This window comes from Macaca mulatta, chromosome 7, assembly GCF_049350105.2.
Source record: "Macaca mulatta isolate MMU2019108-1 chromosome 7, T2T-MMU8v2.0, whole genome shotgun sequence".
Classification (NCBI taxonomy): Eukaryota; Metazoa; Chordata; class Mammalia; order Primates; family Cercopithecidae; genus Macaca; species Macaca mulatta.
The window spans coordinates 17,966,395-17,978,396 of record NC_133412.1 but is presented as its reverse complement, the minus strand read 5'-3'; the positions used below and the strand labels follow the sequence as shown (position 1 = coordinate 17,978,396).

Below are 12,002 nucleotides of genomic sequence, written 5' to 3'. Positions count from 1 at the left end.
AAATTTGGTTATTTAAAAATGTTTTTATAGCACTAATCCAATGGCTTTGATGTCCTTGATGCAGTATTGAAAAAAATCAAGTCAGGGCCGGGTTTGGTGGATCACACCTGTAATCCCAGCACTTTGGGAGGTGGCAGGCAGATCACTTGAGGTCAGGAGTTTGAGACCAGCCTGGCCAAATGGTGAAGCCCTGTCTCTTCTAAAAATACAAAAATTAGCTGGGCGTGGTGGCACACGCCTATAGTCCTAGATACCCTGGAAGCTGAAGCAGGAGAACTGCTTGAGCCTGGGAGGTGCAGGTTGCAGTGAGCCAAGATTCCACCACTGCACTCCAGCCTGGGCAACAGAGCAAGATTCCGTCTAAAAAAAAAAAAAAAAGAAAAGAAAGGAAAGAAAGAAAAGACAAAAATCAAGTCAGCTCCTTATTTACAAAAATCAAACAAAACCCCACAAATGAACCTCCAACTCCGAGGCTCAAGTGCTCTTCCTGCCTCATCCTCTCCAGTAGCTAGGAGTACAGGTGTGTCACCATGCCTGGCTAATTTTAAAATTTTTTGTAGAGATGGGGTCTTGCTACGTTGCCCAGCAATTCGTTGTTTCGAATTCCTGGCCTCAAGTGATTCTCCTGCCTCGACCTCCCAAAGCACTAGGATTACAGATGTTAGCCACTGTCTCCAGCTATGACTAGACTTTTTTTTTTTTTTTGAGATGGGGTCTGGCTGTCACCTAGGCTGCAGTGTAATGGTGTGATCAAGGCTCACTTAAGCCTCAGCCTCCCGGGATCAAGCAATTCCCCAGCCTCAGTCTGCCAAGAAGCTAGGACTACAGGTGCATGCCAGCCACCACGCTTGGCTAATTAAAACAAAATTTTTTTTCCTTTTTTTTTTTTTTGAGATTAAGTTTTGCTCTTGTTGCTCAGGCTGGAGTACAGTGGAGTGATTTCAGCTCATTTGTAACCTCCACCTCGTGGCTTCAAGCGATTCTCCTGCCTCAGCCTCCACAGTAGCTGGGATTACCGGTGTGTGCCACCATGCCTGGCTACTTTTGTATTTTTAGTAGATATGGGGTTTCACCATGTTGGCCAGGCTGGTCTCGAACCCCTGGCCTCAGGTGATCTGCTCACCTCGGCTTCCCAAAGTGCTGGGATTACAGACATGAGCCATCGTGCCCGGCCAAATTTCTTTTTTTTTAGGTATAGGGTTTTGCTGTGTTGCCCAGGATGGTCTCAAACTCCTAGACTCAAATGATCCTCTTGCTCTGGTCTCCCAAAGTGCTGGGATTATGAGCATGAGCCACTGCACCCAGCCAAAAAAAAAAAAAAAAAAGATTTTTAAGGCTAGACTTAAACATAAAAATCAAAACTATATGTACTGGTTAAAAAAGAAATGGAAGGCTGGGCACAGTGGCTCATGCCTTTAATCCCAGCACTTTAGGAGGCTGGGGCGGGCAGATCACCCGAGTTTGGGAGTTCATAACCAGTCTGACTAACAATAGAGAAACCCTGTCTCTACTAAAAATACAAAATGAGCCGGGTGTGGTGGCACATCCTGTAATCCCAGCTACTCGGGAAGCTGAGGCAGGAGAAGCGCTTGAACCCGGGAGGTGGAGGTTGCAGTGAACTAAGATAGCGCCATTGCACTCCAGCCTGGGCAACAAGAGCAAAACTCTGTCTCAAAAAAAAAAAAAAAAAAAAGAAAAAAGAAAAAAGAAAAAAAAAAAAGAAATGGCAGACAGGCATGGTGGCTCACGCCTGTAATCCCAACACTTTGGGAGGCCAAGGCAGGCAGATTGCCTGAGCTCAGGAGTTCAAGACCAGCCTGGGCAACACAGTGAAACCCTGTCTCTACTAAAAATACAAAAAAAGTAGCCAGGCGTGGCAGCATGCACCTGTAGTCCCAGCTACTCGGGAGACTGAGGCAGGAGAATTGCCTGAACCTTGAACCCAGGAGGCATAAGTTACAGTGAGCCAAGATCACGCCACTGCACTCCAGCCTGGGTGACAGAGCGAGACTCCATCTCCAAAGAGAAAAGAAGAGAAGAAAAGAGGGAAGAGGGAAAAGGGAATACATACTGAAATGTATTCGGTATGTAGGGAAATGTATTCAGTATGTAAGGAAATGTATTCAGTATGTAGGGAAATGTATTCAGTATGTAGGAAATACATACTGAAATACTTATAGATTGATTGATGATGCTTGGGATTTGCATCACAATAATGGGGGGCAGGGGAAATGGAGGGTTAGGTAGAGAGAAAACAAGAATTGATAATTTTGAGACAAGGTCTCACTCTGTTGCTCAGGCTGGAATGCAGTGGCACAATCTCAGCTCACCGTAGCCTCCATCTCCCTGGTTCAAGTGATTCTCCCACTTCAGCCTTGCGAGTAGCTGGGACTACAGGCATGCACCACCACTTTCAGCTAATTTTAGAATTTTTTTGGTAGAGAGGGGTTTCACCATGTTGGCCAGGCTGGTCTCGAACTCCTGACCTCAAGTGATCCTCCTGCCTAGGCCTCCCAAAGTACTGGGATTACAGGTATAAGCCATAGCACCAAGACAAGAGGTGATAATTTCTGAAGTTGAATGACAGACACACAGGGGGTTAATAAAACTATTCTCTATTTTCTGATATGTTTGAAATTTCCTATAATACTAAAATTTTTTTAAAAAGGAGGTTTCATCATAAACTTTCATAACAGATAAAGTGAAGCACAAGACCACGTTTCCAGAGATCTGACAGGAACTCACGCCTGTAATCCCAGCACTTTGGCACTTTGGGAGGCCGAGGTGGGCAGATCACCTGAGGTCAGCAGTTCGAGACCAGCCTGGCCAACATGGCGAAATCCCATGTCTACTAAAAATAGAAAAATTAGCCAGGCATGGTGGTGGGCACCTGTAACCCCAGCTACTGGGGAGGCTGAGGCAGGAAGAATCACTTGAACCCGGGAAGTGGAGGTTGCAGTGAGCCGAGATCCCGCCACGGCACTCCAGCCTGGGCGACAGAGTGAGACTCTGACTCAAAAAAAAAAAAACCAAAAAAACACAAGAGTTCCTCAACCTTATAGAAGATGTGAGTTATAGTGCTTTGGCCTGAGTCACTACATGACCATGCAGGGGGTCATGGGCCTCTACAATAGCATCTTCTGCTCATGCTGCCAACTGAGTTCCTGCCACAGTACGTATACATGGGAGCTGTGTACATGTCTATGAGGGCTGGTACACATCTCTCCCCCTGCCTCAAGAATACATTCCCCAGGTGGGTGCGGTGGCTCACGCCTATAATCTCAGCACTTTGGGAGGCCAAGGTGGGCAGATCATCTGAGGTTGGGAGTTTGAGACCAGCCTGATCAATATGTGGAAACCCCACCTCTACTAAATATACAAAATTAGCCAGGCATGGTAGTACATGCCTGTAATCCTAGCTACTTGTGAGGCTGAGGCAGGAGAATCGCTTGAACCCGGGAAGCGGAGGTTGCAGTGAGCCGAGATCGTGCCACCGCACTCCAGCCTGGTCAAGAAGAGCGAAATTTCATCTCAAAAAAAAAAATAATTCCCAAATTCCTCTACCTTAAAAGAGCCACAGTCATTCAAATCCTGAAACAGATTCCCATAGCCATGAACCTCATTTTCCATGTTCCATATATAATCCCTCTTTGGCCTTTTCCTATTTTGGGATTTTCTTTTTTTTTTTTTTTGAGACAGAGTCTCGCTCTGTCGCCCAGGCTGGAGTGCAGTGGCCGCATCTCAGCTCACTGCAAGCTCCGCCTCCCGGGTCTACGCCATTCTCCTGCCTCAGCCTCCCGAGCAGCTGGGACTACAGGCACCCGCCACCTCACCCGGCTAGTTTTTTGTATTTTTTAGTAGAGACGGGGTTTCACCATATTAGCCAGGCTGGTCTCGATCTCCTGACCTTGTGATCCGCCCGTCTCGGCCTCCCAAAGTGCTGGGATTACAGGCTTGAGCCACCGCGCCCGGCGGGATTTTCAACTTCTTTCCTGAGGTACCCTGAACTCTCTTCCCATTTTGATAGATTTGTTCCCAGATGTATTTTCTTATCATTGCCCCTCCTGACTTCAGCAAGACCTGGGAGGAAAGGGGAAGATTCATAAACATCAATTTGTCAAGGATCAATTCGTAAAGCATCCTCTCCCTCCTTCACCCTGCCAGCATCCCCTCTGTTCCTATCCTTTCCCTCTGCTCTCCTCTGTTTGGTCTTGGTCCCCTGATACTCTTTCTACTTTTCTTATAAAGGGAAAGTAGGCTGGGCGCGGTGGCTCAAGCCTGTAATCCCAGCACTTTGGGAGGCCGAGACGGGCAGATCACGAGGTCAGGAGATCGAGACCATCCTGGCCAACGCGGTGAAACCCCATCTCTACTAAAAATACAAAAAATTAGCCGGGCGTGGTGGCGGCACCTGTAGTCCCAGTTACTCAGGAGGCTGAGGCAGGAGAATGGCGTGAACCTGGGAGGCGGAGCTTGCAGTGAGCTGAGATCTGGCCACTGCACTCCAGCCTGGGCGACAGAGCCAGACTCCGTCTCAAAAAAAAAATAAAATAAAATAAAAGGAAAGTAAAAAGAGTATTAGCCCCTGGATGCACACTTAAGCACCTTTCTCCTCCCTATCTATAGCTGAGGCAAGAGGATTCTACTGGCAAGGGGTAGCTACCATGGCAATGAGGCTGAAGCCCAAAAGGGGTGTGTCCATCTTCCCAATTTCTATTCTTGATTTACCTTTCCCATTCGAATATATAATTTTCCAGGAATTGATTTGTTTCTAAACAGCTTTATGGAGATATAATTCATGTACAATGCAATCCATCCATTTAAGTATACAATTAAATGAATTTTAAAGTATATTCAAGTGCCAGGCGCAGTGGCTCATGCCTGTAATCCCAGCACTTTGGGAGGCCAAGGTGGGCAGATCACGAGGTCAAGAGTTTGAGACCAGCCTGGCCAAAAGGGTGAAACCCTGTCTTTCCTAAGAACACAAAAATTGGCCAGGTGTGGTGGCATGTGCCTATAATCCCAGGTACTTGGGAGGCTGAGGCAGGAGAATCTCCTGAACCTGGGAGGCGGAGGTTGCAGTGAGCCGAGATCGTGCCACTGCACTTCAGCCTGGGCAACAAGAGTGAAACTCGGTCTCAAAAACAAACAAACAAACAACAACAATAACAAAAACGTAAGATACAAACACACACATTAGCCTAGGCCTACACAGGGTCAAGATCATTAATATCATTGTCTTCCACCTCCACTTCTTGTTCTACTGGAAGGTCTGGAGGAACAGTAACACCCATGGAGCTATCATCTCCTATGATAACAATGCCTTCTTTTGGAATAACTCCTGCAGGACTTGCCTGAGGCTGTTTTACAGTTAATTTGTTTTATTTATAAGTTGGAGCACACTCTAAAATAACAATAAGGGCCAGGCATGGTGTCTTGCACCTGCAATCCCAGCACTTTGAGGGGCAAGATAGGATTGCTTGAGGCCAGGAATTTGAGACCAACCTGGTCAACATAGCGAGACGGCATCCCTACAAAATATTTAAAAATTAGCCAGGTGTGGTGGCTTGTGCATATAATCCTAGCTACTTGGGAGGCTGAGGCAAGAGAATCACTTGAGCACCAGAGTTTGAGGCTGCAGTGAGACAAGGTCACTATACTCTGGCCTGGGTGACACAGTGAGATTCTGGTTCAAAAAAATAAAGTAACATAACAATAAAGAGTACAGTATAGCAAATACATAAAACAGCAACCTAATGGTTTGTTATCTTTATCAAGTACTATGTTACTGTACATAATTATAGGTACTACCCTTTAATAGGAATGGCAGCGCAGGTTTGTTTACATTAGCATCACCACAAACATGTGAGTGATGTGTTATGCTACAACATTACAATGTCACTAGACAATGGGAATTTTCCAGCTCCATTATAATTTTTTTTTTTTTTTTTGAGACAGAGTTTTGCTCTGTTGCCCAGGCTGGAGTGCAGTGGCGTGACCTCGGCTTACTGCAGCCTCCACCTCCTGGGTTCGAGTGATTCAGTAGCTGGGACTCCAGGCACGCGCCATTATGCCTGGCTAATTTTTGTAGAGACAGGGTTTTGCCATGTTGGCCAGGCTGGTCTCAAACTCCTGGCCTCAAATGACCCACCTGCCTTGGCCTCCCAAAGTGCTGGGATTATAGGTGTGAGTCACCATGCCTGGCCTCCATAAAAATCTTTTGGGACCACCTGTGTATATGTGGTCCACTGTTGACCAAAATGTCCCTATGCAGCACATGACTGTTATTTGGAAAAATATCTTTTCAGATCCTTTGATCATTTTTAAATTGGGTTGTATTTTATTTATTTATTTAAATAGAGATGGGGTCTCACTATGTTGCCCAGGCTGGTCTCAAACTCCTGAGCTCAAGCAGTCCTCTAGTCTAGGCCACTCAAAGTGCTAAGATTAAAGGCATGAGCTACCAAGCCAGGCCTAAATTGGATTGTATTTTTATTATTGAGTTGTAAGAGTTCTTTATCTATTTTGGATAAAGCTTCTTATCAGATGTATGATTTCAATTGTTTTCTTGCATTCTGTCATTCTGTGGGTTGCCTTTTCACTTTCGTTTTTTTTTTTGTTTTTTTTTTTTGAGACAGGGTCCAGCTCTATCTCCAAGGTTGGAGTGCAGTGGTACAATCTTGGCTCCTTGCAAGTTCTGCCTCCTGGGCTCAAGTCATCCTCCCACTTCAGCCTCCCGAGAAGCTGAGACTATAGGCATGTGCAACCAGGCCTGGCTAATTATTTTATTCTGTACAGGATTTTACCTGTTGCCCAGTCTGGTCTCAAACTCCTAGGGTCAAGCAATCCTCCCACCTCAGCCTCCCAAAGTGTTGGGATTACAGATGTGAGCCATGGCACCCAGCAAAAACTTATTTTGACCTCTTTTAATCTATGAGTATGTATTCTTTCTTAATCTTCTATAGTTCGGCTTTCTCTTTTTTCATTCATTCATTTAATTAAAAGATGTGGGAGGGGTCTCGCTATGTTGCCCAGGCTGATCATGAACTCTTGGTTTTAAGTGATCTCCCCTCCTCAGTCTCCCACGTAGCCAGAATTACAGGAACCAGCCAGTGTGCGCAGCTGCTTGTTTCTTCTTAATTAGACTCCTCAGGAGTTTTCTAATTTTATCATCTTTTCAAAGTATAGCTTTTGGATTTATTCTTTTGTTATTGTTGAGATGGGGTCTTGTTCTGTTGACCAGGCTGGAGGGCAGTGGTGCAATCATGGCTCACTGCAGCCTTGAACCCCTGGGCTCAAGAGATCCTCCCATAACAGCCTCCTGAGTAGTTGGGACCACAGGCACAGGCCACTACACTTGGCCAATTTTAAAATTTTCTGTAGAGACAGGGTCTCCCTATTTTCCCGAGGCTGGTCTCAAATTCCTGAGCTCAAGCATTCCTCTCGCCTTGGTCTCTCAAAGTGCTGAAATTATAGGTGTGAGCCACCACGCCTGGCCTGGATTTACCCTTTCCACCAATTTTTGTTTTCCATTTCATTAGCTCCACTTTTTACCTATATTAATTCTATCTTTCTATTATTTTTGTGGATATTATGAGTATTAAAAATATCCTGGCTGGCCGGGCGTGGTGGCTCAAGTCTGTAATCCCAGCACTTTGGGAGGCCGAGACGGGCGGATCACGAGGTCAGGAGATCGAGACCATCCTGGCTAACACGGTGAAATCCTGTCTCTACTAAAAAAGTACAAAAAAACTACCTGGGCGAGGTGGCGGGCGCCTGTAGTCCCAGCTACTCGGGAGGCTGAGGCAGGAGAATGGTGTAAACCCGGGAGGCGGAGCTTGCAGTGAGCTGAGATTCGGCCACTGCACTCCCGCCTGGGCGACAGAGCGATACTCCGTCTCAAAAAAAAAAAAAAAAGCAAACAAAAAAAAATATCCTGGCTGGGCATGGTGGCTCATGCCTGTAATTATAGCACTTTAGGAGGCCAAGGTGGGTAGACTGCTTAAGCCCAGGAGCTCAAGAACAGCCTGGGCAACATAGCAAGATCTCGTCTCTAAAAGTAAATAAATAAATAAAAATTTCTTTAGTTTTAGACTCCATGACAACAAAGATATCTAAGGCTTTTAATTCCTGCTAAGTATAGCTTTTGCTATATGTCCCACAGATCAGCCATTAAATATTCTCCTTTACTAAGAAATAGTTTCAACTTATCTAGCTCTAGAAGTGTTTCCTGTTTTTTTACCCAACTATGTTGTCTACAACAGCAGTTCCCAACCTTTTTGGCACCAGGGACCAGTTTCATGGAAGACAATTTCTCCAAGGACCAGGATGAGGGGACAGCCTCAGGATGATTCAAGCACACTACATTTATTCTGAACTTTCTTTTTTTTTGAGACAGGATCCGGATCTGTTGCCTAAGCTGGAGTGCAGTGGTGCAATACTGGCTCAATGCAACCTCTACTTCCTGGGCTCAAGCCATCCTCCCACCTCAACCTCCCGAGTAGCTGGGACTACAGGTGTGTGCCACCATGCCCAGCTAATTTTTGTATTATTTTAGAGACAGGTTTAGCCATGTTGGTCAGACTGGTCTTGAACTCATAAGCTCGGGTGATCTGTCTGGCTGGGCCTCCCAAAGTGCTGGGATTACAGGTGTGAGCCACCATGCCTAGTCTAAACTTTATTTCTATTATTACTACATTGTAATATATAATGAAATAATTATATAACTTATCGTAATATAGAATCTGTGGGAGCCCTAAGATTATTTTCTTGCAACCGGTCCCATCTGGGAGTGATAGGAGGCACTGACAGATAATCATGCATTAGATTCTCATAAGAGGTGCGCAACCTAGATCCTTCATGTGTGCAGTTCACAACAGGGTTCGCACTTCTATGAGAATCTAATGCCACTGCTGATCTGAAAGGAGGCAGAGCTCAGTTGGTAATGCAAGCAATGGGAAGTGGCTGTAAATACAGATGAAGCTTTGTTCGCTCCACCACCATTCACCTCCTGCTGTATGGCCCAGTTCCTAACCCCAGGGGTTGGGGACACTTTGTCTACAAGATACTGTGTTTCTTAATTTCTAAGAATCTCAGAATGTTTTGGTTCTTTTATTAGTTCTAAATTGTATTGGATCAAGATTAGATGATGTAGTCTCTATAAAACCTCCATTTAAAAAAATTTTTTTTTTTTTTTTTGAGACGGAGTCTCACTCTGTCCTCCAGGCTGGAGTGCAGTGGCCGGATCTCAGCTCACTGCAAGCTTCGCCTCCCGGGTTTACACCATTCTCCTGCCTCAGCCTCCCGAGTAGCTGGGACTACAGGCGCCCACCACCTCGCCCGGCTAGTTTTTTGTATTTTTTAGTAGAGACGGGGTTTCACCGTTAGCCAGGATGGTCTCGATCTCCTGACCTCGTGATCTGCCCGTCTCGGCCTCCCAAAGTGCTGGGATTACAGGCTTGAGCCACCGCGCCCGGCCAAAATTTATTAATGTTTTCTTTGTGGCCAAGAGTATAACTAACTTTTGGAAATGTTTGATAGACTTAAGAGAAAAAGGCCGGGCGCGGTGGCTCAAGCCTGTAATCCCAGCACTTTGGGAGGCCGAGGCGGGTGGATCACGAGGTCAGGAGATCGAGACCATCCTGGCTAACATGGTGAAACCCCGTCTCTACTAAAAATAAAAAAAACTAGCTGGGCGTGGTGGTGGGCGCCTGTAGTCCCAGCTACTCGGAGGCTGAGGCAGGAGAATGGTGTAAACCCGGGAGGCGGAGCTTGCAGTGAGCCGAGATCGCGCCACTGCACTCCAGCCTGGGTGACACAGTGAGACTCTGTCTCAAAAAAAAAAAAAAAAAAAAAGAAGAGAGAAAAAATATTCCTATGTAAGGAATATAAGTTTTTCTATTAATCTTTTAAATTGAGTTTGTTGATTGTATTATTCAAATATTTATGATTTTTATCCAGTTTACGTATTTTTGATTTTGAAAACTGTTCATTAAAAACCTCTGCTACCCTTAGATTTTTATAATGGAGGAAAAAGCACATTTAGTTTTGTAATCAGGAAAATGTATCAAAAAAATAGATGGCAAGGAATGAAGGGAAAATTCAAATTTTATCTTATCAAAATCCATGATAAAAAAAATTCATGTGAAAATTTTTGTTTTTTGTTTATGCTAATAACAAATCTCTCTACTATAAGAAAACTCTTGGCCGGGCATGGTGGCTCACACTTGTAATCCCAGCACTTTGGGAGGCTGAGGCAGGCGGATCACGAGGTCAGGAGTTCAAGACCAGGCTGGCCAATACAATGAAACCCTGTCTCTACAAAAATACAAAAATTAGCTGGGCGTGGTGGCACGTGCCTGTAGTCTCAGCTACTCAGGAGGCTGAGGCAAGAGAATCACTTGAACCCAGGAGGCAGAGGTTGCAGTGAGCCAAGATCATGCCGCTGCACTCCAGCCTGGGCAACAGAGCGAGACTCCATCTCAAAAAAAAAAAAAAAAAAAGCAAACTCTCTATAGGAAAATTTGCTCTCTTCCATTTTTTTTGTGCTTTTAAATAAATGTTTGCTTTGATGCAGTTTAGTAAAAAGTGCAACATATTTTAACTGAGATAACCAATTTGCCAAGAAACTGCACTTACATTGCCTGGGAGATTGCTCTGTCGGGGTTTCTGTATCAAGATGTGGACCTGGAGAAGTATAAAGAACTCCCTTATTGTTATTCTCCCATCTTGGAGTTTCTGAGAAAAGAAAAAAAAAGTTCACACAACCATTCGATGTGATCTCACTTTGATATAACCACCTCATTTGTTTCTAAAAGCTTAAAGTATATTGTATACATTTATGGAAATATTATCCAGATATATGCAGGCTATACATGAGCAGATTTTATCTAAGATTATTTCTTAAGGTTATTGAAAAACAATAGAGTTTTAAAAATCCCAAAACCCAAAACATACATCTTTTTTTCTCTTTTTTTGAGACAAGGTCTTGCTCTGTCACCCAGCCTGGGGTACAGTTGTGTGATCATGGCTCACTGCAGCCTTGAACTCCTGGGCTCAAGTGATTCTCTTGCCTCAGGCTCCCATGTTGCTGGGATTACAGGCATGCACCACCATGCCCAGCCAAAACAAATTACCTTTTAATTGTGACTTCTACTCCATTTAATTAATTGCTATGTTGGATCTTTAACTAAGAAAAGTAGTCTTCTGTATATTTGAAATATTTCGTAATTAAAACAAAATTTAAAACCAAGAATATTACATGTATTAGAAATGAGATGTTTAAACTTCTTTTCTTTATAAATTAAAAAAAAGAAAAATAATTTTAACATACCTCCCTCAAGCTCTCTTCACAAATAGTATCTCTGAGAAACTGTGATTCCATTTGACTACTGCGGTAAGCTAGAAGTAAAGCAAATTCTGGTGATGAACAAGTCAAAACTGAACTGTAAACTTAACTGTGGTTATCATTCAGATTGTTTCTGATCCTGAAGCCACCCACTGGGATCTTTCTGGGAAGACAGTAATGTAGCACACAGCAAAGTATATTATAGCTTTAAGGCTCCAGGGTTTCTCCACTAATTATAAGCCCATGAAGGAAATCACTCTATTTCTCTGTAGTATGTCACTTCTCAGTGCATTACAATAACTAAGAAATAAAAATAAACTAAATATTATTTTACTGATCAACTTTTTATAATCCCAGAAAGGCATATACAACATTCAAATATTTCCTGAACTGAAAACTACTTATTATTAGTCAAGTAAGCAGAAGGCTGCTATTATTTAGCCTTCATGAAGCTCTTACTGCTGAAGTCCAGACAGGTCCCATCAGCCTTGACTGAATCCAGAGAGCTGCTGCAACTAGATGGGGTCCTGCTCAGGTTTTTTGTCAATACGCTGTTAGCACATTTATCTATATCCTCTTCAGTATGGTGATCAAAAATCTGAAATTGTCAATTAAGGAATATCATCAAAATAAAACATATACTGTACACTTACGA

At 44.0% G+C, this 12,002-nt stretch overlaps 1 protein-coding gene across 3 annotated transcripts in view; it reads right to left on the bottom strand.

Moving 5' to 3' along the window:
* KNL1 (kinetochore scaffold 1) overlaps positions 1-12,002 on the bottom strand; it is a 77,367-nt gene that overhangs the window by 26,054 nt on the left and 39,311 nt on the right. For all 3 annotated transcript variants that reach the window (XM_028850749.2, XM_028850748.2, XM_077939100.1), the window contains exons 11-13: positions 11,807-11,945; positions 11,333-11,400; positions 10,639-10,737 (exon numbers count right to left, since the gene is read on the bottom strand). In XM_028850749.2, coding sequence (XP_028706582.2) covers positions 10,639-10,737; positions 11,333-11,400; positions 11,807-11,945 — 306 coding nt within the window. The remainder of the gene's footprint in view (positions 1-10,638; positions 10,738-11,332; positions 11,401-11,806; positions 11,946-12,002) is intronic.